General features: G+C 34.7%; 1 protein-coding gene across 2 annotated transcripts in view; it reads right to left on the reverse strand.

Annotated features, from left to right (window-relative positions):
• ELP4 (elongator acetyltransferase complex subunit 4) overlaps positions 1-25,503 on the reverse strand; it is a 200,721-nt gene that overhangs the window by 148,166 nt on the left and 27,052 nt on the right. Inside the window, exons 4-5 of one of the 2 annotated variants that reach the window (XM_024559012.4) lie at positions 11,184-11,315; positions 1,743-1,882 (exon numbers count right to left, since the gene is read on the reverse strand). In XM_024559012.4, coding sequence (XP_024414780.2) covers positions 1,743-1,882; positions 11,184-11,315 — 272 coding nt within the window. The remainder of the gene's footprint in view (positions 1-1,742; positions 1,883-11,183; positions 11,316-25,503) is intronic. The other variant, XM_045194051.3, reaches the window with a different exon arrangement.

Below are 25,503 nucleotides of genomic sequence, written 5' to 3' on the forward strand. Positions count from 1 at the left end.
TAAGATTTTATTTATTTATTTTTAGAGAGAGGGGAAGGCAGAGAGAAATATCAATGCGTGGCTGCCTCTCATGCGCCCCTGCCCTCTGTAACACCCCCCACCACCCCTCCTCTGCACAACCCAGGCCATGTGCCCTGACTGGGAAATGAACCAGCAACCATTCCATTCACAGGCCCTTGCTCCATCCACTGAACCACACCAGCTGGGGCTGGAAGTTATTTTGACCTTCCCAGGCCTGTATATATTTTTCTCTGGTTCACTGAATAACAAAACTTAGGCACTAGTAAAATCAACATAATCACTCAACCTTAACAAAAAAAATTAGTGATGTAGGTAGAATAAATGGTATTCCTCCCCACCTCACTTTTTCACAGAAAGACATTGATCTTCACTGAACTTAAGGGATTTTCCCCAAAGTTAACAGTAGGGCTGAAGCTCAGTATCAAAACCCAGATTTTTATAAATTTCTTTGTCAGCACTCTTTCCTCCATAACACAGGAAGGTGAAGGTGAAGGACATGAAAATCTTTTGAAGCTGTTGAGCCTCAGATAAATCTCTTCTGTGAACTTAGGTCTCTTCTTCTGGAAAATGGGAATATTTACTTTCACAGGATAGGTAACAAAGGTGACGTATATACTACAGTGACTGACACATAGCAGTCCCTCATTAACAGGCTAGAGAACGCCGTAATGAAGTGCAGAATTTCGCTTTCAAACAGATCTGATAAAAATAAATAGGATAGTCTTCACTAAATTCTTATGTAATATTTCTGGGAAAGAGATCATAGATATTTAAGTCACTTCAGTTCACACCTTCCTGTCTATTTTTTTAGATTTCCATTTAATACCTGGTCTCACTTTGAAAATAATGGTTTTACAGTGTGAAAGAAAATAAAGATGGTAACAGATTCCGTGGACTACCTTCCCTTGACTCTACTGCAATAATAATAAAATTAAATATTCTTAACTTCTATAAATTATTCAGTGTCAAGTACTGTACTTTTCAGAGTTTTGCCTTAAACTAGTAGCACTGGTTTAATACTTAAAACTCTTCACTGTAAAACTCAAACCCTAAGTTCTCTTAAGTCATCTAAAAAAATAGATTGTTTTATTTACAACATTACTGGAGATAGAAAACCATAATAAATAAAATACTGGAAAACATGCACGTGGTTAATTTCTGAAACAGCATTTATTGGAAAACATGGAACAACAACATTACTTTATACTATTTTGCTGCTATTGTTATCAATAGGCATCTATTTAGGCATCTAAATAGTAATATTTAGGCATCTATTTGCATTTATAACTGAGAGACTCTGATTCAGAAGTGTTTCACATTTTCTTGAAAATAAAAACAGCAGGTATTGCAATTTGGTGTCCAGACTTTTTAAGTTGCAAATTAAGGGGTAACAGCATGTCCAACAGTTATAAGGCCAGAAAAAGAAAACTGTATGTACAGGGTGAGAACAGTTGGTTTACAGTTATGAGTATGTAAGAGCAAGTTTATTTTTGTATTATTAATTATTGTATCATTTTTCCATACAAACTGTAAACCTACTTTTTTCCCACCCTACTTACTGTACAGTGAAATAATAAGAAACATGCACAATTAAGGTTACATATTACGTGGATTCTAATATCTATTATTAGGAGATGTACTTTTGATATGCAATCTTTCAAAGAATGTGGTAAAAATGTATTCTATTAACATTTGAAATCAAAATTGGGTCATGAACTTACCAGGGTTCTATGTTAATGGTTGAAGGTACTTTTTCTGGAAGAAAAAATCCATGCCATTTTGAAGCCTTAAGTAGTTCTTGTGGTATTTTTTTTGATACATCATAATAGTGACCAAATCTTGAAGACGATACTGGTCCAGCCTATTAATAAAACCCATATTTGTGCTTAAAAAATATATTTAAAAAATACAATTTATTTGTCCTACGCTCAGCAAAACGCTGATCTGTTTATGCATTTTAATGCAAATAAGAAAAAGCTGAGGCACATAGGCATTAAATTTCAAAGAAGCATATACAACAACCTTCGTTAAAATTAATCTGTGTCGTTAGAAATCTACCTTTTCATCTCCCATGTTTGTTCACTCCTTGGTGGTTCCCTAAGTTTGATAAAAATTTAAAACCTCTTTAGTTTTTTTATGGATATGTGTACCTTCTTAAATAAAAAAATTTAATATACATGTCTTAATTATTTTTTTAAATTCTAGGTTTTAAGGACAAATAGATAGTAGCTAAGAATCAATGAAAACTTAAGGCAAATTAGTGCATGGTGAGGGACCCAAAAGGAACTAGCTACTTAAGTACAGTAAACTGAGCATCATTTTGAAACTAAATTCTCACCAGGCAGTTTGTATGTATATTCAACATTACTTACAAACAACAGTAAGCCTATAGCATCAAATGTACTAGGGTCTTCCAGCTGGGAACAAAGCACAGTGTAAAATGGGAGAATATATGTAAACTGCAATAGATAAATCAGAAATCTGGCATAATCACTGGCAATTCCACCAACACATTAGTTATCTCTTAAGAAACTCTAATAACTACTGATGCTGAATTTATTTACACAGGATAGTAAAATCCTAGTAATGTAATATTATTCTTATATTGCTTTGAAGGAACTCTGGGCTGATTTCTTTCTTCTAGCACATGAGAAATACGTGCACCTCTATCCAAAGTTGAGCTAGTAATGGTTCCACCTGGCATTAGTTTCTAGTGAAATCTCTGACCTAAATTTACATAATTTCAACAGTCCTGAATGCTACAAAACAGACAAGTTTTGGAACATTCAACAAACTAGGGAGCCTCTGGAGAAATTGAAGAATTATACATAACAGGATCTTAACATATTTTACTAAGGAATTAATAACTTTCTAATTTAGATTAGAAATAGACATTTGCCCGACTAGATATTTGCATTTTTAAGACTTTAAGGATTCATATTCTTAAATTAAATGCCTACAAACATCAAATTATACAGTAACAGAGGATAAAAAACATTTAAGCCTAGTAGAGACATTATTCTCAGATTCAGTTCATGGCTTTCATATTTATTTTCTAAATAAAATGATTGCTCATCCTTCCATAAGGAACTCTTTAATTTTCATTAATGAAAGAGACCTGTTAATTGGCTTAATTTAATCTTTCCAATACAATATACAGAAGTATGGTTCCCAAAAGGTGATTTATCTGTTCACCATGAAAGTACTGACTAATAAACTATGTGACGTTAAAATTTGTTTCTTAAAAACAGGGTGTCGAGTTTTAAAATGTAAAGTTATTAGTCTAAAGCAATTTAAACAAGGTCTGTTCTTTGGCCTATAATCTATTCTTTATCCGGATTATAGTTCAGAATGTTTTTACTGCAATCTCTGCTAGAGCTCATCTTTTTATTGTGTAAGTCCAGGCCCCCTTAATGTTTTAGAAAGGCCTTGACTAACTGAACTTTGATCTGATGTCTTCATTGAGAAAAACACCAGGTTGCCCATTTCAGATGCAAATCCCTCTAAGGCCCAATAGAATTTAGTAAAGACAGCAAAAAAAGAAGAAACAAGAAGTTTCCAGGATCCTCTTTGAGAATCCTGGGGCACACTGGTGTCCTTAATCCACACTGCCGCAGGGATTAAGGTAGGTGATAACCTTTCCTGATTCAAAAGAATAAGCAGAGTGCCTACAAACTGGGTGGAGACTAGGATTTGGTAATAATAAAACACCATGCAATAAAAGCTTGGTCTATGTCAGAAGCCTCTGAAAAGGCCTCAATGTACCACATTCCCAGGCCTAGTAGGGAAGCTTGCAAAAGCCTACCTGAATCAAATAAGCATGAATAATCTATTTTAGCAGGCTGGCCATGGGGAGAGTGAAAGAAAGAGAGACTTTTCACTTCTTTTAAGTTTGAGTTAATAAATTTATTAGTGAACTGAAGGTTCTTGAAGTCCTGTGCGCTCAGAGAAATATGCTAAATTGTCAAGAAGCAAAGTATGCTTTTAAAGTTGCCGGTCTCTATTAATGTTTCTAATTATAATATTAATTAATAGAAATCTCAGATTTAGAATGAATCAAGGCAAAAAACTGATTTCATGCTGTGACAGTTTATATATAGAACACATATAATTCATTAAAATGAAAAATAAATTTAAGTTTTTATTGCAATTTTTAAGAAATTAAGATTAGATAAGAAACTAAAATACTGACAAGACACTAAAAATTTTATTAGTGATAAAAAGTTTAACCCTTCAATAAAAAAATGAAAATGAAAACTAACTGTACTCTTCAAGAAAAAAACAATTTTGTAAGTTTTCCTACCGAAGAGACCTAGCATTAACCTACAATCAGATTTTTGAAATGATGTGAAATCTTTTGAGGTCTAGAATTATAAACCAGAGACTTAAATATTTTTCTGAAAAGGTAACTAAATACTTTAAATCTAATAATAATAAAAATACATGAAAAACTCTCTACATACAAAAAAGATGTATTAAAAAATTAAGCATTGATAACTAGTCAGTTTACTCAGTTTAATAAGAACATCTTGCTTTAGTTTTACATTATGAAAACTATTTCACATTCATAAACTACCCATTCACTTGTTGACTGTGGAAGAGAGTAAGTATGATTCAGTAAAACGTTACTATGGTAAAGTAAACAAACTCTGATGGGGAGGAGGGGCGATCCTCCACCTCCACTAGGTCAGAAAGAAACAAAACTGAGAGAAAAGCTGCACCACAAAATAAACAATCTAAGTAAGACATTTTCCATGATGGGTACCATTTCTTATTTCTCGGTACGGCCCAACAGAAAGCAAGAGCCCACATGGTTACTACACCACTTTGAGGCTCAGGTCAAGCACCAGAATTACAGCTGACAACTATCTCGCTGGGCTGTTGCGAGAATCTGATGCGATACTGGCAATGGATTTTCTGTAAACTGCAAAGCACTATTGTAAATATTAGTATTATTGCATCATGATCCACTAGCAGTCGAAAGATTCATTACTATCTTTTGTAATTACATTGCATTATTGACAAAGTGTTATTTGTTGTCATCTACCACAAGCACGCATCTGTCACAGCACTGTTGTGGCTGAAAAACTAAACTAGAAAACCAAAGGGTAATGAAGAGCGAACATAATAGACATCCACTGCGCCGTCAGGCACTGCTGGAGTCACCTGCGGGCCCCTGCAGGAGAGCTCTACAGCACTTAAGAAACTGAGCCTCAGACTATGCGGTAGGCTCGCAGTTCTTGGGGTGGAGAGAGCAGGGCTTGATGAGTGGACAGGAAAGAAGAGGCCATGTGCACTTAGGAGACAGAATCAAACCCAAAGGACGAGGGACGTGGGTGGGGCTTTGAAAACTAGACACCCCTCTAACTGGAAGCGCTGGCTTTCTGCTTTACTGAGTTACTGTTATTGATTTAGTTGTGCATATTTTATCCTTTTTTTGGCATCCCCAAAATGGAAATATGACTATTTCTACTCTTAAGACTTCATGACAACCTATATTGAAAGGCATAGCTGATAATCGATTTTGGACTACTTGTTTAATCTTTACTCATAATAGTGTTAACTATATTTTGGCCCAAGCAAAATACAAAAAACCAGGGTTTAATTGGTATTGTTTTTAAACTGATAATGGCAAAGTAAGGTCTGGATTTATACAGTAGATGATGATGAATGATCACCAAGGCGAACCAATCCTGGCAAATTACCACATACTAAATTTCTGTGGCAAGCAAATATACATGTTGGTAACATTTCAAAGAAAAACAAAGAAGCCAGAAGATGATTTCTCTATTCTAAACTTGACAGAACTTATTTGTAAGTATAAATTTAAGTTTGACCATTGACTGTAAATTAAAAATAAGATGTTCTTTCATTTGTATTAATTAATGCAACTTAACTGAGTTTCACATTTAATTCACATACTGTATAATTCATTCACTTGCGTATTCAACAAATAACTATTGAGCACCGACTGTATGACAGTAAAACAAAATAGTCGAAGTCCCTTTCTCTCAATAGATGCTGTATTATAAGCACCCTGAAGAAAAATCAGACAGTGAAAGGAGATGATAGAGAGAGAATGGTTTTATTTTACATGAGGTGACAAAGGAAGACATTCCTGATAAAGTGATATTTCAGTGGAGACTCAAAAAAAAAATGGGAGAGTAAGTCATCTGGGAAAGACCACTGTAAGAAGAGCACAATTTTTAAAACACTCAAGTTGAAAATCTTGAAAACTGAGCACTGGCTTTATATATTAATGTCACCTCAGAAGTCTACTCCCCTTGACAAAACAATGCCGGCACATCACTGGAACGGAAGGATGGAATAAGGGCTAATCACGTATATGTAAAAGGGGGGCGGGAATGTCATCTACAATTACAGTAGAAAAAGAAACAATGCATTATAGAGAAACAGAAAACTTTCTCTCCAACTCTAAACAAATTTTATAATAGGCAGTGAGAAAAACTGCTTATAGATTCAGTGAATTGCATTTTCACTTGAAGAATGTTACTACCAATGAAAAGACCAAAACGTAGCTGAGGGAAGAATAAAAATAAAGGAACCAGAAGACACAGTGACTTAGACAATCTGAAACTGAACAGGTATACTGTCGTTACCAAAAAGCTACCTATGGTTTAGAGCTTACATTTTCATCACTCTTTCAGAACCCACCAGTAGAAAAATCAGAACTGTCACTCCTTGCAAGAGTCCCTGTTAGAACAGACTGATGGCTGCCATTTGGGGGGGCTGGTGGTGGTGAAGGGACTGGGTAAAAAGGAAAGGGATCAATAAATACAAATTGGTTCATTAGACAATAGTCATAGCGATGTAAAGTACAGCGCAGGGAGTATAGTAAATAATATTGTAATAACTGTGTCTGATGCCAGGTGGGTGCAGGAAATATTGTGGGGAACACTTTGTAAAGTATGTGGTTGTCTAACCACTATGCTGTTCACCCGAAACTAATATACAATAATACTGAAAATAAACTGTAATTGAAAAATAAAATAAAAAGAGTCTTTGCTAAGCCCGGTTACTCAAATGAATCTGCCAGATCAAAGACATAAAGTTCTTTGCCATCAGGGTTCTCAAGTACTGGTTCTACGTTCCTCGTCTGTTCTGAAGTCTATCACTCAACTCACATTTTCATAAACAGAAAAACTACAGGTATTTTGGCCTCTTGTACCCAGTTCTCAGTCACATCCAAGCTAGGCTACGCCTATAAAAATCATTGATTACACAGAATTTGCTTTGTTTTTTAATATAAATGTGTAGTATTCTACTGTAATACTGTTATTTATTTAACTGGTTGCTTACTGACAGATATTTAGGTCCTTTCCAATCATCTGCTATTTAAAAATATGTTGCATAAAAAGCTCATATATAATTTATTTTACACTGTGTAAATATATTCATCAGGTAAACTTCCAAAAAAAAAATCAAAGGATATATGTTCTTGTAGTTCTGAAGGTTACTACCAAATGAACTCTCACTGAAGTTGTGCCTACTTACACTTCACCAGCAAACCCTGAGAGTGCTAGTCCTGACCACCCCCACCCCGCCACGTCAGAGTCTTACCAGCCATTTCCATTACTGACAATCTGATAAGAGAAAAATGGCAAGTCGGTGTAGCTTTAATTTGTATTTCTCTATTGCAACTGAAATTGGGCATCTGTTTTCATATGTTTAAGAGTCACCTAAATTTGTTTCATATTTTTGCCCATTTAAAAAATTGCACTGAAGACTAGTATTCCTTATTCAATTTAGAAGTTCTTTATATACAAGGAAATTTAGTTCTTATTCTGCTATATGATTTGTAAATGTCCTCTCTCCAGTTTGTGGTTTGTTCCTGGTCATTTAAATTATGGCTTAAAAGTCATATTATTCAAATAGCTTTCCTATCTAAATTAGAACAATTTACTGTTGCTTAATCGGTATCTATTACAACATATTTTATACTTGGTACACAGTTGATGCTTAATCAATATCTGTTGACTGAGTAAATAGATTTATCATTCACTAAATATTTACTGAGTATGTGGATATTGACACAGTGCTGGAGACAGAGAAAATGAAATAAGATCTTGGCCTTTATAGAGAATTCTGTCTGGGGGAGAAGGGGGTTACACTATCAACTGTAAAACAATGTATACAAGTACTTTAAAGTGTATGAAGTGCTATGGAAACAAAAACTAAAAAACTAGATAATTGCGTATGGAAAGCTGTCAGTGGTATAACATTTGCATTTGGAGAAGGATAAGCTGATGAATAAACAAGTGAAATGCTTTAACAGCAGACATCTAAGCAATTCATAAGGAATGATTCTCACAAGATGGGTGAATACAATGTGTTATATGCACACATGCAGAGAAGGCTAAAATGGTAGGCCTGAATTAAATTGTATAGATCTTGTATACAGAGTTGAAAAATTTATATTTCATAGTGCAGGCTGATAATGGCAAACAGGTTTCATCTCATATACCACTAACTCTCATCAATTGGTGTGATCATCCAGCCCACTCTACAGGAAATTCTAAGGCTGCATCTAAGCTTTGCAGGAGGGCACTATGACTGACAATCTGCCATGAATTCAGAAGGAGGCCATGGGAACAGGCAAACAATTAGGCATTTGCAGTTCAGCAGTGTTGTGAACTTACTTCTGTCTCGGGAAAGCTAACACTGATCTCAATGTGGAAGACTAGAGAAGGGTGGACTATGGGAATTGTGCTGTAGTCAGATTAGAATCACTTCCCTCCTCCCTCCTTTCCTTCCTCCCTCCCTCCCTCCCTCCCTTCCTTTCTTTCTACCAGTATGATAATCTCTGGTGGACATTAAAGTATTCCAAAAATCAGTGAAGCAAACAAACAAATGAGGGAGATAACAGATGAAAAGAGCCTTCAACAGGAACAGAGTTCATGAGCTTTAGTGGCCAGATTTACTGACATCTATTTTGATTTCTCAGAGATTTACCCCTAACTTTCCTCTTAGTCAGTACTGGATAGGCCCAGTTATGAGATACCTGAGTTTGGAAGTATAATGGTTGAAAAGGTAAACAAATAAAAATAGTAATTCCAAAGAACTATGACTTACATTGAATATTTAGAAGTGATCACGCTGGATACAAATGGCTTTGTTAGTTATCATTAAAATGTCCATAGTACCCAATGCAATCTACAGAGTCAAAGCAATTCCTATGAAGATAGTGATAGAGTATTTCATGCAACTAGAACAATGTTCCAAAAGACCCCAAATAGGCACAGCAATGTTGAGAAAGAAGAACAAAGTTGGAGGAATCATGCTACTGATATCAAACTATATTACAAGCCACAGTATGGCACTGACATAAAAATAGACATGTCGATCAATGGAACAGAATAGAGAACCCAGAAATAAACCTACGCCTTTATGGCCAATTAATATTTGACAAAGGAGGCAAGCATATACAAGCAAAGACAGTATATTCAATAAATGGTTTTGGGAAAATTGGACAGATACATGCAAAATAAAAATGAAACTAGACCATCTTCTTACACCATACATAAGAACAAACTCAAAATAGATGAAAAACTTAAGTGTAAGACTCAAAACCATAAAAACCCTAGAAGAAAACACAGGCAGTTAAATCTCAGATACTTATCGTAGCAATATATTTTTTGATATATCTCCTCGGGCAAGAGAAACAAAATACAAAATATATAAATGTTATTATATCAAACTAAAAAGGTTTTCCACAGTAACGGAAACCATTGACAAAATGAGAAGACAACCCACTGAATGGGAGAACATACTTGTCATGATATATATGATAAGGGGTTAATATCCAAAATTTACAAAGAACTCAAAAGACTCAACACCAAAAAAAAATCAAACAATCCGATTTAAAAAAGGGCAAAGGGACTGAATAGACACTTCTCCAAAGAGGACTTACAGATGGCCAACAGACATATGAGAAGATGCTCAACATTACTCATCATCAGAGAGATGCAAATTAAAACCACAGTGCGATACCACCTCACATCTGTTAGAATGGCCACCATCAATAAATCAACAAACAACAAGTGTTGGCAAAGATGTGGAGAAAAGGGAACCTTCATGAACTGTTGCTGGGAATGCAGATTGGTACAGCCATTGTGGAAAACAGTATCGAGTTTCCTCAAAGAATTAAAACTGGTACGGCCTTATAACCCAGTGATTACACTTCTGGGAACATATCTGAAGAAACCTCAAATATTAGTTTGAAAGAATATATGCACCTATGATTACTGCAACACTGTGATCACTATAGCACTAACTACAACAGCCAAGATTTCGAAGCAGCCCAAATGCCCATCAGTAGATGAGTGGATTAAAAAAGCAGTGGTATATTTACACATGGAGTACTACTTGGCCATAAAAAATAAAAATTAAATACAAAAGGAAATCTTATCCTTTGTGACAGCATGAACCGACCTGGAGAGCATTATGCTAGGTGAAATAAACCAGTAGAGAAAGACAAATACCATATGATTTTACTTATATGTGGAATCTAATGAACAAAATAAACTAACAAACAAAATAAAACCAGGCTCACAGATATAGAGAACGCAGATAGCTGTCAGAGGGAGGGGGTTTAAGGGGTTGGGTGAATAGGAGAAGGGATTAAGCAAAAACAAGCAAAATAACTCATGGTACTACCAGAGGGGAAGGGAGCTTGGGGGGAGGTAGCAGAGGGTGAAGGGGGGACAAATGGTGATGGAAGGAGACTTGACTTGCGGTGGCGAACACACAATACAATATACAGATGATGTATTGTAGAATTGTACACTTGAAACCTGTACAATTTTATTAACAAATGTCACCTCAATAAATTCAATAAAAAATAAAAAGAAAAAATATGGCTTTGTTAGTTCACTTACCCTGGCTTACAACCTTAAATTAAAAGATTCTATATGAAGATTATGGGAAAAATGAAAGAATCTATGTTGGTTTAAAAAAATCCCAATTTGCCTTAATTTTATTTTTAAGAAATATGTCATCTTGATCAAATATGCTATAAATATCTATTTAAATAAGCAAATATATATTGTATTGCACTTCAAGATCATAGATACACAAGAGATTCCATAAAATGAAAACAAATGCATTGGAAAATTTTAGAAATGGTTTGTATGTTGACTTGCCTCCATCTTGGGTAATAGCTGATAACGCCAAGCTATTTTCATCTTGACGTTAGCGTCTGGTGCTTTATGATCACCCACATCTTCATCAAAGTCTTTTCTACAACTCTCATCAAGTAACGGTGCAGGAAGTTCCTAAGAAAACAGAATGATACATATCGAGCATGTGTGGTAAAAACTATGACAATATTCCTAAATAATATTAGCAATATTAGAATATTCAATGTAGTAAAAATTGATGATTTAAAATTGGTTTATGTATAAAGCTATAGCAAAATAAATCTAAAACAAGAGAAAAAGGGTAAATAGAATTTAAATTAAAAAATTCAAATATTTATAGTAACCAAAATCAACTACTACTTCAACAAGAAGCTGTGCTTATGTTTTAAATTTATACACTTAAAGTAGAGTCTCAAATCAGCACTTACATATTACATGCAATTACTGTTACGTTTGTCACAAGGTATGAGTAAAGCTTGTGCGCAATCTGTTTGTAATTCCAGAATTCAAAAAACTCATTCACTGAAATAGTGGGTGAAGAAATAGCTAAGAATAAAGACATATATTTTGCCCACAGCAAACATTAGTTTTGCACCTGCAAGCTTCTGCCTCTTCTTTAAACAATAAAAGCAAAATTTAAAATCTCTGATTAAATGAAGAAATGATGAATTCCAATTTTTCCAAGCTGACCTACTGAGTGACTACAAAAAATACAGAAGACTTTTTTATTTTTGGTGAAAATGTACTATAGAAATAATGCAAAGAAAAAAGTATAAAAGTTTCCTGGAGAAGGAAAGCTCATGCAACAATTGTATCTTTTATTAGCCAGAATCATAAAGATAATGTGGGGCACTAGATTAATAAACATAACCTTTTACTATAACATTAATATTCTAAATGTCAGCTTTTGCTTTTCCGGATCAGATTTATTTATACTTAGAATCAAGTCAACTAATCAGCTGGAAAATATATTAAGCATCATATATTGTATTCACCTCCTAAAAAACCTCCAAATAGATTCACACTTTAATTTATGCCAATATTAGAAACTAGTTACATCATTTAAGCTCTGAATCCATCATTCCTAACTATAGTACAAGTATCTTACAAAATATAAAGTAACTTCTTTTTCCAATGGAAGTAAATATTTGTGAATTTGTGTATAGTACAATACAGCATAGTGGTTATGAGTTTGAATTTAACACCAAGATTGTTTAGGGCCAAATCTTGACTTTATGTACTAGTAGCTTTATCTATGCTTATGTGAAACATCTATGGGACTTCTCTGTTTCCATTTATCCCTTGAACAGTGAAGAACAATATATTTACTTCACTAGATTGTTCTAAGGAATAAATAACTTAAAATATAAAATATAGAGAATGGTGCATGCTGCATATTAAGCACTCAGTAAATGTTTGATTATAAGAATTCAGTAAGATAATTGTCTTAACCATTACACAGAGCCACACATTTGGATTGTCAATACCAGATAATAGTACAAATATTTGGATTGACATGTTTTTTCAATCTCAGGGACACTCAATAATATTGTAGTTCTGACAAAAGTACAGCATTAAAAAATAAAAAAGGCACGCTCTCCCACAATAATCATTAATGTTAAGTAAACAACATTCACGGCACACGAGGTCTGTCCAGACGGTATCCAGCCACATGATATGAAAAATAGAGACATTTATTGAAGAAGATACAAGGAACACTGTACATAGGACAATAATGCCTCAGTCCCCTTCCAAGTAGGCACCTCGGGACCTCACACAGTTCTCCCAATCACTATCAATTGACCCATTGTATTTTCCTGAATCTCATGGACTCTCTGAAATCTTTTCTCTTTCAAAGGTGATTTTAGTTTTGGGAAAAGCCAGAAGTAGCGAGGCACCAAATCTGGGCTGCAGAGGGGCTCAGTCACCTGGGTGATTTGATGTTTTGCCAAAAAACTCTGCATGAGATGCGATGCATGAGCAGACGTGTTGTTGTGATGAAGCTGCCAATCACCAGTTGCCCATAGCTGCAGGCTTCTGAATCATCTGAATAGTTTCCATGGAGGAATGTTCAAGCTTAATGCAAAATTTGATGCAGACTCATTGCTCTACTTGCTCAGTCATATTGGATGTGATGGCCACACAGTACACACGCTCACTCAACGGTGTCCATCACTTCCACTGACTGTACAGTGAGTCGTCATTGTTCGCACAGGCACATTCCAGTCCACTCTCCTTAGCTGCCAGGTAACATGAATGTTGAGCAAATTGTTCTCATTATATTAACAGTGGCTGGACTTTTTCTGGACAGATCTTGTATACATATGTATCTATATCTATCTGCAGATACATAGATAGATAGATATAGATAGGTATGTTATACCCAATCCTTCTATAAAAGCAGTATATGATAAAATGCTATTAACAATTTTGTACTTTAGCCCTGGCTGGTGTGGCTCAGTGGATTGAGTGTTGGCCTGTGAACCGAAGGGTCGCCAGTTTGATTCCCAGTCAGGGCACGTGCCTGGGTTGTGGGCCAGGTCCCCAGTGGGGGCGTGTGAGAGGCAACTAATCGATACATCTCTCACATACTGATATTTCTTTCTCTCTCTTCCCCCCTTCCTCTCTCTCTAAAAATAAATAAAATCTTTAAAAAAAGTTAGTAAAAATTTTTGTACTTTAATTTCTAAAAGAAAACAACAAAGTAAAATTGAAAGAATTGTTGAATTGATGGATTATTTCAATAGATATTATTTCCTAATATATTCTCCTCTAAATTGAGAAATGTGATTATGAAGCCCATTAAGGTGTTGGAGTCTCCATGCTCCTTTTTACACATTTCAGTTTTCAACAAAATCAGTACCTCTCTCCTTTCCGCCTATAAAAAATGAGGAAATTAGTACTTAAAATGCTTTCTCACACCTCCCCTGCCCCAAGTTTAGTATTTTCCCTGGTATTTCTATGTTGTCAAGGTTTACAGCATTTACATTCTAGTCTGCAACCAAGGCTTTTGTTGAATGAATTCCTCACTGGTCCTTTCACGGCTGTCCCACCGTTCTTGAGTTCTCTTCATTGACAACTGCACCTATTTAACAGCATCAGGAAGGTAGCAGGCATAGAGCAGTGAGCAAAATAAAGTCCTTGCTTTCATGGAGTTACATCCTAGGAGAATAGTAATATGAATTTGAAGTTAAGAACAGGAAAGGAACACAGAGTAATGGAAGGCAGTGTGACTTTAAAGAGGGTAGTCTGTGAAGCTCTCCTTGAGGAAATAAATGAGATATATTTTTACTCGACTAACATTTCAGTTGGACATTATATTTCATAATATTTTAATTTGCTTAGAAGTTGGTAGATACTTCTTTACTGTCTTTGGACAAAAAATGGTGCTGTGGGAAGTGTGAAGGATTCCACCCTTGTAGATTTGCTTTTCCTGCCCGAACACTTGAACAGTTTTTCCTTTATCTTCGCAGTTCGATAGCTTTTTAAAGGACTAAATTTGGGTGTGTGTACTGCTTTGTATTCTCTCCCCCCCTGTAACCTAGGTGACCCTTTAATTGATGATTCTTAATTTAAAGTAAAATATTTTCATGTCTCAGGTTTAAAATTACTTTTCCACTCCACAATGAAATAGAAAATACCTTTGTGTATCATTAACAGTTACAAAACATCATACAGTAAACAATCAAGATGTTAGATGAATAAATATGTTTTCCCATCTTCTAGACCAGCGCTGACCAAGAGAATTTTCTGTGATGTTGGAAATGTTCTATACTTGTGTTGTCCGATACGGCCTCCTAATCTTAATTTAAATACAAATTTTCCCACATTATTTATATTCTCTCTTGTTTTAACCTCTTTTCTCTAACTTCACTGTGACTATCACAAGCCTGTTCTTTGTTGCTATTATATTGGGTAATGATATTTAAGTCAACTTTTATTTTTAATTCTACAATTATCCTTTTTATCTACTTATGTTTTTTTAATCTATTTTTAATATTATTTTATTGAACTCATGTTCTAATTCATTAAACTTTTCCATAAATCTCTTATGGAGTAATTGCCTTCTGCTCTTGGATTAAGTTTTCTTCCAGATTGAGTTTTTTCCTCTAGCTATAGTTTGAGGGCTGAATATTTTGATTTCCACCCATTTTCCTATACATTCATGTTATGAGACTTAGGCAAAGTTAAATGCAGTCTTTTCTTTTTCAGAAGACCAAGGCTCTTAATCTTCTTATGAGATTTCTTTAAATGCCAATTTCCTGTGTTCAGTGAATATTTTATTTCCATTTGGGATGTGATTTACTATTATTAGGGTTTAAATTATACACCCAATTCAGTGCTGCTTTTGGAAATATTTGCTTTAGTTTGAGACTAACAGTCCTAATTATTTCTTATGATTATGCTAATTCATTGGTTTTTCTAGGTATGAGAATAAAGTTAGGAACTGAACCTAATGAAGACGTATTTGACCATGGACTTTAGAAATTTATGGCATCAGGTTGGGCCCTGATTTTTCTTGTCTTGTTCAGAACAACTGATTTTTTGGAGTATTTTAAATTATTTTTTTGTTTGATAATGTAGGAAAGCATATGATACTTATTTAGTACTTTCATATCTTAACCCCAAATCTCCATATACAATAATTCTTGGTAATATTTAGGAAAGATTTGGACAGAGAGGTAAAATAGAGAAATAAATACTCATAGCTTTGCTATAAGAGAACTAATTGCATGTTTTGCTTAGAACATTTCAAACATAGAAAAACCGTCTTCTTATACACATTGTTTGACCGGCATCATTCTACCTCTAAATTAAATATGTAAATTATTTTATAGTAAATTATTTTAGATTACTGGTTTTCAATTATTTTCCTGTCTTTATACATTCACATAGATAATATAATCCCATTAATATTTTGTATTGCCTTGTGGGCGGAAAGCATAAAACTTTTGGGATGTTAAAATACAAGTCTGGAGATTCTCCACACTTTCCTCTGACCTACAGTCATATCCTCAGGGTGAAGAACCGCTAATTTTATTTCTAAAACAAGAAAATGAAAAACCAATAAGATATTATAAAAACTTAAGTTCCATGAATTTATATCCAGCTTGTCAAATCTATCGATTTTCACGTGCAGTTGTTCAGTTTTTTTCCCCCCAAAAGACATTAGATATCAAGTAAAACATTCATGATCTGAATTAGTTTTGTTCATTTCAATAATAAAAACACATCAGCATTATTTACACAATCACTGGTCTAAAATTATGCTACATGTGACTATCAACATGTGACCATTGAGATTTAAGTGTCTCATGCACCAGCCACACTTTAAGTGCTCCACATGTCGCTGATGGCTATCCTATAGGGCAATGCAGGGGGTGAACATTTTCAACATTACAGACAGTTCTATCCATCAAGTGCTGGTCTAGGAAAATTTTTAAAATTTATGTAATTATTTATCTAGCAATTTAAATTGTTTACTCTGAGGTTTTACAATCATCAAAATACTCTTTATACTTCTATCAACTGGGATTTTGATGAAGCATCACAACTTAATCGTTTAAAATTAAAATCAGGAGATTATTTTATTTTTCAGTACCTAAAAACATTATATGCCTCCCCATCCTTCCCTGCCCCCCACAACTCATGCAAAATTCACCATGCAACAGACCACGAATCGCCTTTTTTGCTTAGGCACTGTTTTCTGTGTATCTCATCTTTAACTCTATTAATTTTCCCTGATTCCTTCAACTCTTTAATGCATACCTTTTATAATATGAATTCTTACAAGCTGATTCAAATCTTTTATGGAACAAGGTAAACAAGAAATAAATATTTTTAAAAACAATTTTCTAGTGGTTATCTGTAAGACCTATATATATATGTCAAAACCCAACACAGTATTTTTTCACTGAAACTTTTTAACTTATAAAAACAGTACCCACATATTCTTATAAAAATCAATATATATTGAACAGCTGTTGACTTAAAAAGTGGTCAATGTTCAGTATAGAAAATTGTAAGGTACAGAAACATCTAAAAGAGAAAACAATAAGCTATTAACCTACCACCCAGAAATGGTAACTCTGAACATATTTGAGTACTTCCCTGAAGTCTTTCATATCTTTTAATAAAATGCATCTTGCCTATTTGCATATTATAACATGCATTATTGATATTATAAAATTATGATATTGTGAGCATTTCCACATTTGATTATTTTTCAACAGTTTTTAATTGTTATATTAAAAACAATTATGTTATAATTGTTATGTTAAAAGCATGTTATATTGTATAGCTTAACTGATATTCATTGTAGCATTTCCCACCATTGAACCTTTAGTTGTCTGCTGCCCAAGGATAATACAATAAACATTGTTTGTAACAGATATGCTTTCATCTCAAATTATTTTTTCTGAGGTATATAAACACCAAAACATAATAGAGAAAAATATATTAACCTAGTTTCTACCACTTGGCTTTAAAAAGTCTCAACATCAGACACATTGCAGGAAGGAAGGAGTAACACCCTTGTGTGAAAACAGAAAAATACTGTTGAAAATCTTTAAAAGGAACAATAAGCTCCCCGCCCCCCTCCCAGGCCAATCCCCTATTTCTCCCTGGAAGCCAGGATACTACTCCTTCCCTGCTGTGCAAGAGAAATGAAGAGTTCAAATCAGACAAACTTTGGAAGCAGGAGCACTGCCAAGGGCGGGGGTGAGACATCACATTGAAGGCAGGGTAACTCACTGAAATCTTCAGACAGAGAAGCGAGACAACTTCCTCTGCCTCAAGCACACAGAAGCAGGTGGCTCTCAGTGCTAGGCTCTCAGAAGGCCAGAAGCCATCCTTAAGCCGAAACAGGCAGGAGATTGGGAGATTAGAGGATTCCTCCCTGGGGAAGCTGACAAAATTAAGAGAGAAGACCTTTAGAGAGACACCTCTAGCTAACTGTGCAGTAAGTCTACCAGACCACAAGTTTTACTTTCAAGTACACAGCACTTCAAATGGCTTTCCAGTCCCTCACTCTTCAGTATCAAAGGACAGCCAGGAAGGATCAGATATTTGAGAAAAGCATCCAATATGGAATTCTAAGACCAAGATAAACAAGCAGGAAATAAAAACACCAGAAACAGATAGAGGCTTCAAAAATAATAAAAAGCATTATCTAGAATATGAGATGGTGAATAAAAAATAAAATACTTCAATAAGAAGAAACAATTGGGAAAAATGTCAGTTTCTGGTAATTACGGTATAAGAGCAGACTTAAAAAAAATTGACTAGAAGCACTAGAAGATCGAGTTGGTATAATGAAAAAAAATCACAGTAGCTAACATGTTTCAAAGTGCTTTCCAACTGCCAGGCACTATTCTAAGCTCTTTATACAATTAAAAAATTTAATACTTAGAACAACCTTACAAGTAAGCACTATTATTAAACCTATAGATTAAGACATTGTAGTGCAAAGATTAATTAACTTGATGAAGGTCTGTCCTGCTCTATCATTCAGTTTCTTCATTATGATGCTGTACTGCCTCTTAAGAAGACAGAAAATTATGGACAAAACAGAGAATTAGTCTGGAAGGTTGGCCCCATAAAAGGATTTCTAGACAGAAAAACAGATATAACAGAGGAAAACAGCAAAGAAATTATCTAACAGAAATTTCCAGAAATGAAAAATAGAAGACTTTAGATGCACAGTCCTCCTGAGTACTGAAACTAGAAACGAAGACAGACACACACCAAAGCATACAATCCTGCCGTTACAGAGTAAGGGAGAGTGTGCAAAGTACGGTGTCTGAAGAGCTTCCAGGGTTGGGTGGAACTTACCAGGAGTGTGAATGCCATCCAACTTCGCAAGAGCAACACTGGGCCTTTTCGGAGAAACAGTGATTTCCAGCCTAGTATTCTGTATTTAACCAAACTACTGCTAAATTTGAGGGCAGAACTAAGACATTTTCAGACATGGAAAGTCGAACAGTCTCTGCAGGCTCACACTGACCCGTGTCTCCATTCACTGACACGTTATTAGAGGTGTGTTCCATCAGGAGCTCAGTCAGGGCAGGCTGATGAAGGGGGAGGGCCCCAGTAACACCTGTGTAGGCTGCCTCCAGAACAGGCAGTCCATTTGGAGTAGGGGGATGGAAGATTCTAGGGACATGATGCTTAAACATATTAGGTCATCTACAAGTCAGAAACAGTCCCCACCAGGAAGTAAATTGGCTGGTACCAGAATCTCGGATTTCCCAGCCTCCAGAACTGTGAGAAAATAAATTTGTTCTTTTTTTTTCTTTATTTTAAAAAAATTTTATTGTATTTTTTCTATTACTATATAACCCCCTTAATATCAAAATACCCCCCCAAATACCACCCGCTCAGTGGTATTTTGTTATGCCAGTACAAGCTGACCAAGACAGATTTTGGTACCAAAAAGGGGGGGGGGTACTGCGGTAACAAATACTTAAAATATGAAAGTGGCTTTGGAATTGGATAATTCTGGAGGATGGAAGAGTTTTGAGATGCAAACTAGAAATACAGAACTTAAGGGCTATTCTGGTGACGTCTCAGATGGAAATGGGGAACATATTATTGAAAATTGGAGGAAAGGCAACCCTTGTTATGAAGTGGCAAAGAATTTGGCTTGCCTATGTTCTAGTGTTTCGTGGATGGTGTACCCATGAACTGTAAGACCTAATGGAATTTGCTTTGCCAAATTTTGGACTTGCTTGGAATCCATCACCCCTTCCTTCTGATGTCCCCCGTTTGGAATGAGAATGTCTATCCCATGCCTGTCCCACCACTGTATTTGGAAGCACACAACTTGTCTGATCGAACAGGTTCACAGGTTCACTGCTGGAAAGCAATTTTGCCTCACGACAGATCATACCTCAAACTTCATCCACACCTGATTTAGATTATATTTAGATGAGACTTTAGACTTTAGAGTTGATAATGGAGTAAGACTTTTGGGGCTAGTAGGTTGAAATGGATGCATTTTGCACGCAAGGACATGAGTTTGGTGGTGGAGGGACACAAAGAATATATGACGTAGTTTCTGGCACATAGTAGGCATTCAAAAATGTTTGATGGAGAAAGAAATGATGGCTAGCAAATCTCTATTTCCAATCATTTCCCAAATTCTGGGCCTAGATTTTTAACTGCCTTTTGGATATTCTACCTGAATGTTCAACTGCCTGTCAAACTCAAAGAATACTAAATCAGGTTGTTTTCCACTCTTCTTTCTCCTTTTCTATCTCCTCCTTACCTTCTCTACAATTATCTTCTCTCATGCAAAACTAGTTAGGGCCTCTCCTGCTCCTGGCAGGATGTACCCAGGGCACTCTCAGTTACCTCGTTCAGTAGCTCACAGAAAACCTGACTACCCTTTGAACTTTTTATTTCATACTATTGCCTTACAAAGTGGACAGTACATGCTTATTCAAGATGCCCTGGTATTTCTACCTTCATATCTTTATTATTGCTGTCGTCTTTGCTTAAAATAGTAACTTGTACATTTGGATATCCAATAAGTATTAACTTGATTAAAATAAAAAGTATAATTTATCTTATTAAGGATTACAGCCTAATTCATTACAAACAAAAATTCCATTGAAATAAGTGTAACAAGAACAAAGGAAATGAGTTCATAACAATACAGAGAGAAGACAAGAGTAGACCACAGGTTAAGGAATCTTAAGAGAGCAGTAGAGACTACCAAGAATAAAAACAAAGAGTAAAAAGCCACTGGGAAAGAAAAAGGACAATTCTAGCAAACTTTCTCACATAAACTGACAAGTTGAATCTAAACTTTATATGGAAATGTAAAAACCCACAATAATCAAAACAAGTTTGCAAAAGAAAAAAGTTAGAGGACTTAAATAGCTGATCCTAAGACATTATAAAAGTAGAACAATGAAGTCCATCTAAGGTAGGCAGAGACATATGATTCAATGGAACACAAAAGGAAGTTGAGAAAGACACCAATATATCCATTTAATAGATTTTCTACATTGGTGCCAAACAACTCAACAGGAAACAGAAAGGAGAAAACCTTAGTGGCTTTGGAGTATTCCATGGGTCAGCTATGCCTGTGGGTCAAATCCAACCAGATACCTGCTTTTGTAAATAAAGTTTTATTGGAACACAATCATGCCCATTTGTGTAGGAGGTGTCTATGGATGCTTTAGTGATGCAACGGCAGAACTGAGTAGCTGTAACAGAGATCATATAGCCTGCAAACACAAAAATATTTACTGTCTAGCCCTTTAAAGCAAATTAGCTGACCCCTGGGTTATTTAATACAATATTTGTTGCAATAGAACACACTATATTGTCATATTCTTGTTTTCTAAAGGAAAGAATATTAGATTTTCCCCCCTGTAATGTTACCCTTACAGTTCCCATATATTGGGTACCAAGGATCAGGAATAAATAAAAATAAAAAGCAGGCTTCATAAATTCTATACAGAAGATAGGCTGGAAAGTATAAAATTTCTCTACCTATTTTAATCAAATAAATCAGGTTAGAAATATAACATGAATAAAGAAACTGGCGCTACCTTCAGACAAAAAGAACTGTTTATTCTACTTAAAAAACCGTATGAAACTAAATCATTACAAACTTCCAATACCAAAATATACCCCAGTACTTAATATATTTATCTTTTCGTAAGAAATATTTACCTCATCGATAAGTTGCTGTAAATATATTTCTTCGCTTTTCAATTCAAGCCATTCTGTGCTTACTGCCTTATTATTTTGTGGTCTTTGTTTTGGCAGATGCACAAGCAAAATCTGATTCCAACAGTTTGACCCTTCTCACTTTTTATGTTCTCTAGGGCATAATAAAACCCAAGATACAATCCCTCAGCAGTTAATGAAGCTTAACCTCCCACCCTCTTAATTACCTATGCATTACAACAACTATGGGCATCATACTCCTCTCTAAGCTATTTTACAATTCAGCAGAAGTACTACTGAGCTATTATGTAGCAGCATAATCCATGCAGCATGAGAAATCCTTCTTAAAAATAAAATCTTTTGATCCTTGCAGGTTTTGGTAACTATAATTAATACTACTTAAGCATTATCCATGTATCAGTAAGTATATTACTTTGTTGATTTTAAGGGTTTTTTGGGCGAAGGGGGACATTTATTTTCTGAAAGAGAAACAAGTTAAAGATATTGATTATCATAATGTGAATACAAAGTATGCTAAATATTCATCCTGAGTATCCATATATTAAAAGCATGCCCTCCAGACCTGACTGGTGTGGCTCAGTGGATTGAGTGCCGGCCTATGAATCAAAGGGTTTCCAGTTTGATTCCCAGTCACGCCACATGCCTGGGTTGTGGGCCAGGCGCCCAGTGGGGGGCGTGTGAGAGGCAATCACACATTGATGTTTCTCTCCCTCTACTCTCTCCCTCTTCCTCTCTAAAAAATAAATTAAAAAATCTTAAAAAAAAAAAGTATGCCCTCCACACTATCTTCGGTTAAATATTTAAAAGTAATGGGAGGAGCCCTGGTTGGGTAGCTCAGTTGGTTAGAGAGTTGTCCCAATACTCCAAGGTTGTGGGGTTTGACCCCTGGTCAGGGCATATGCAAGAAACAACCAGTGAATACATAAATAAGTGGAATAACAAATCGGTGTTTTTCTTTCTCTCTCATCCTCTCCTCAAATCCATAAATTTTAAACAATTTTAAAAATAAGTGATAGTATATGGGGGGAGAGGTGATTTTAATTGTTGAAAGCATTCAGAAATGTAGATGGCACAGAGAACATCAGAAATCTGGGGGTATAGGTGATGTTACATGAAAATGTTTTTAAAACTCATAGATTTTAAGATTAGTAATCTGTGAATTAATTTATTTCCATCTGCATTTCAAATGAAATTCAGTACACAATAGGTAATAGTGTAATTTCAGATATTTTTTTCTTGAATATAAAGGTGGCAAAATTATTGATATTAGAAGAAAGGATGAAATCACTATTAAAACATTATTTTAACTAAACTTCCAAGTTAAGCTACTTACAAAAATAATGCTTTTAATTCTGGGACTATACCAATTACATGTATCTGAAAATAAAAAGTGAAACCAGTGCACTCAATATTTTTCCATTGAACCTTTCACATTTCCCTTTAACACGTGAAACAGAAATGTGTGGAGAAGACTGGAAAATCTCTCAGTTTTCTTGACTTAGAGGGAAGAGGGAAGATAAGAATAGGAAATGGACGCCTGCACTAGAAGAAGTCAGAAATGAAGGAAAAGGGTTGTACTAAGTAAAAAAAAAAAAACTATAAGTCAAAAAGACTATCTTCAATTAAATGCAAATCATAATCTAATTATTTAAAAATATTACATTCTAAGCCATCATATTTTAAGAGCACCAGTCATAGAAGGATCTCAAAGCAATTTAGAAGTGTAATTAATCCCTGAGTCCCACTGCACTCGGCAGTGACATGGGGAGAATGAGGTACATGCAAATTTAAATTCCTTAACTAGGTCCTAGCAATATGCCTGCTAACACCGTCAGCAGCGTCAGCAGCGCTCCATGTCTTGGCCAAGGCAGCCACCTGCTTTCCAGACTGCACTTGACGGCACGGACTTAAAAGGAGTTATAGGGAGATGCAGTGGGTGTCTTGGCATTGTGATATTATTAGCTTCCACAATTATTCTCTCACAGAGGTAAAAAATTCAAAACTGTCAAGCTGTTAAGAACAAGTGTCCATGAGGTTTATATTGATTTTATCAATTTTCCTCAATGTATCAATTCAGATACACAGTTTATGTTTTATATGTCAAAATATAACAGTTGTACTATATTTTAATACAAAATATACAGTTGTATTTTATATATTCCTTCAAAACATTCTCTTTACTTCAAAACGAATTTCTTAGAAAGAAAGCTTAAAATAAGAAATTCCATGTTTTTATCTACAGAGAGAAAAGGATTTACTGTTGATATCAATATTTCTAGCCATAAAAATTGGAGTTTTCCTTGCTGGGTTCCTTTACAAAGTAAAGTCATTCTGTTTAATGCTGTTGATGTCTGGTTTAGCTCTGACTGCACAACTAATAAAATTCATACTCAGATAATAGAAATTAAAATGAAGACATCTATTAATTAGGTAATCACTGTTAAAAACAGTATGTGTGTATTACGTATATGTTGTGTGTATTGTGTATGTGTATATATACACACACATATATATGTATTTATCTTTGTATCTGCATCTCTAGTTATAGAAAAAATAATGAACGATAAACAACGTGGTCCTTGTGACAGGAAATGACTTGATTAGACTGAATTCTCCACTTACTCACTGGTACTAGCAGGTTTCCTTAGTGTGATCATGTGCAATAATCCTCTTTAGTAAATGTTTACTGTATAAGGGTGCATATTAACCTGTTTTTAAGAAAACGATATATAAAAATCTATATTAAACAAGCAGGTTATGCAATAATTATTTGAGTTATGCTGGCATAGGATTCCTACAAAATTCTCTTAAGTATTAACTGTCCCTGTTGATTATAATTTATAAATTATATTAATTGATAAAAATGTGATATAATTAAAATGTTTCTAAATGTAATTAAAACTTAGGATAATGATAATAATCTTATAATTATTCAATTGAGGTCATATAATTTTTACATTGTCGGAAAAGATATATTCTGAAGTTTCAGGGATATCTACTGTCAAAGAAATCTGAATTAGGAATAGAGTTAGGCATTTATCGTCATTAAGTGGTCCAGATCAGTTACATTCCTAGCTCAACAACATACAAGCTACTGGTTTTATTTGTTTGATGTCATATTGTTGATTTTTCCAGAATAAATCCAGCTTATAGAAAATGTCACAAACAAAAATCCTTAGGGCATGTGGGGTACTAAATGAAACTACAAGTCGCTTTACTTTTATTAAATTTGAGAAGAAATGTACTACAGAATATACTGTAGTACATTTGATGTTAATAGAACAAAACTGGTTCTCCTTCTGCTCATTGAGTACTGGGTAAAGGCATAAAATAGATTTTCTTTGATTCTATAACAACCTGTTTGTTATAATCTGTTTTAAGAATATAAAGGTAAGGAGTTTCACTTCATAGTCTCAGATCTACTTTCTACTTCGAATTCACCTTCAATTTAATACGATCTACCTTGTTTCTGAAATCTAGCACAAATTTTTAGATACCCACACAACAGTAGTTAGTGTATTTTACAAAAACAATAAGCACATTTCAAATGCCTCTGACTTCATTAATATTCCAGAATATAAAAATATGGATGTGGTGGACTAAGGCTACTTTCTGCAAC

This window comes from Desmodus rotundus, chromosome 5 (assembly GCF_022682495.2).
Source record: "Desmodus rotundus isolate HL8 chromosome 5, HLdesRot8A.1, whole genome shotgun sequence".
In the NCBI taxonomy this organism is placed as follows: domain Eukaryota; kingdom Metazoa; phylum Chordata; class Mammalia; order Chiroptera; family Phyllostomidae; genus Desmodus; species Desmodus rotundus.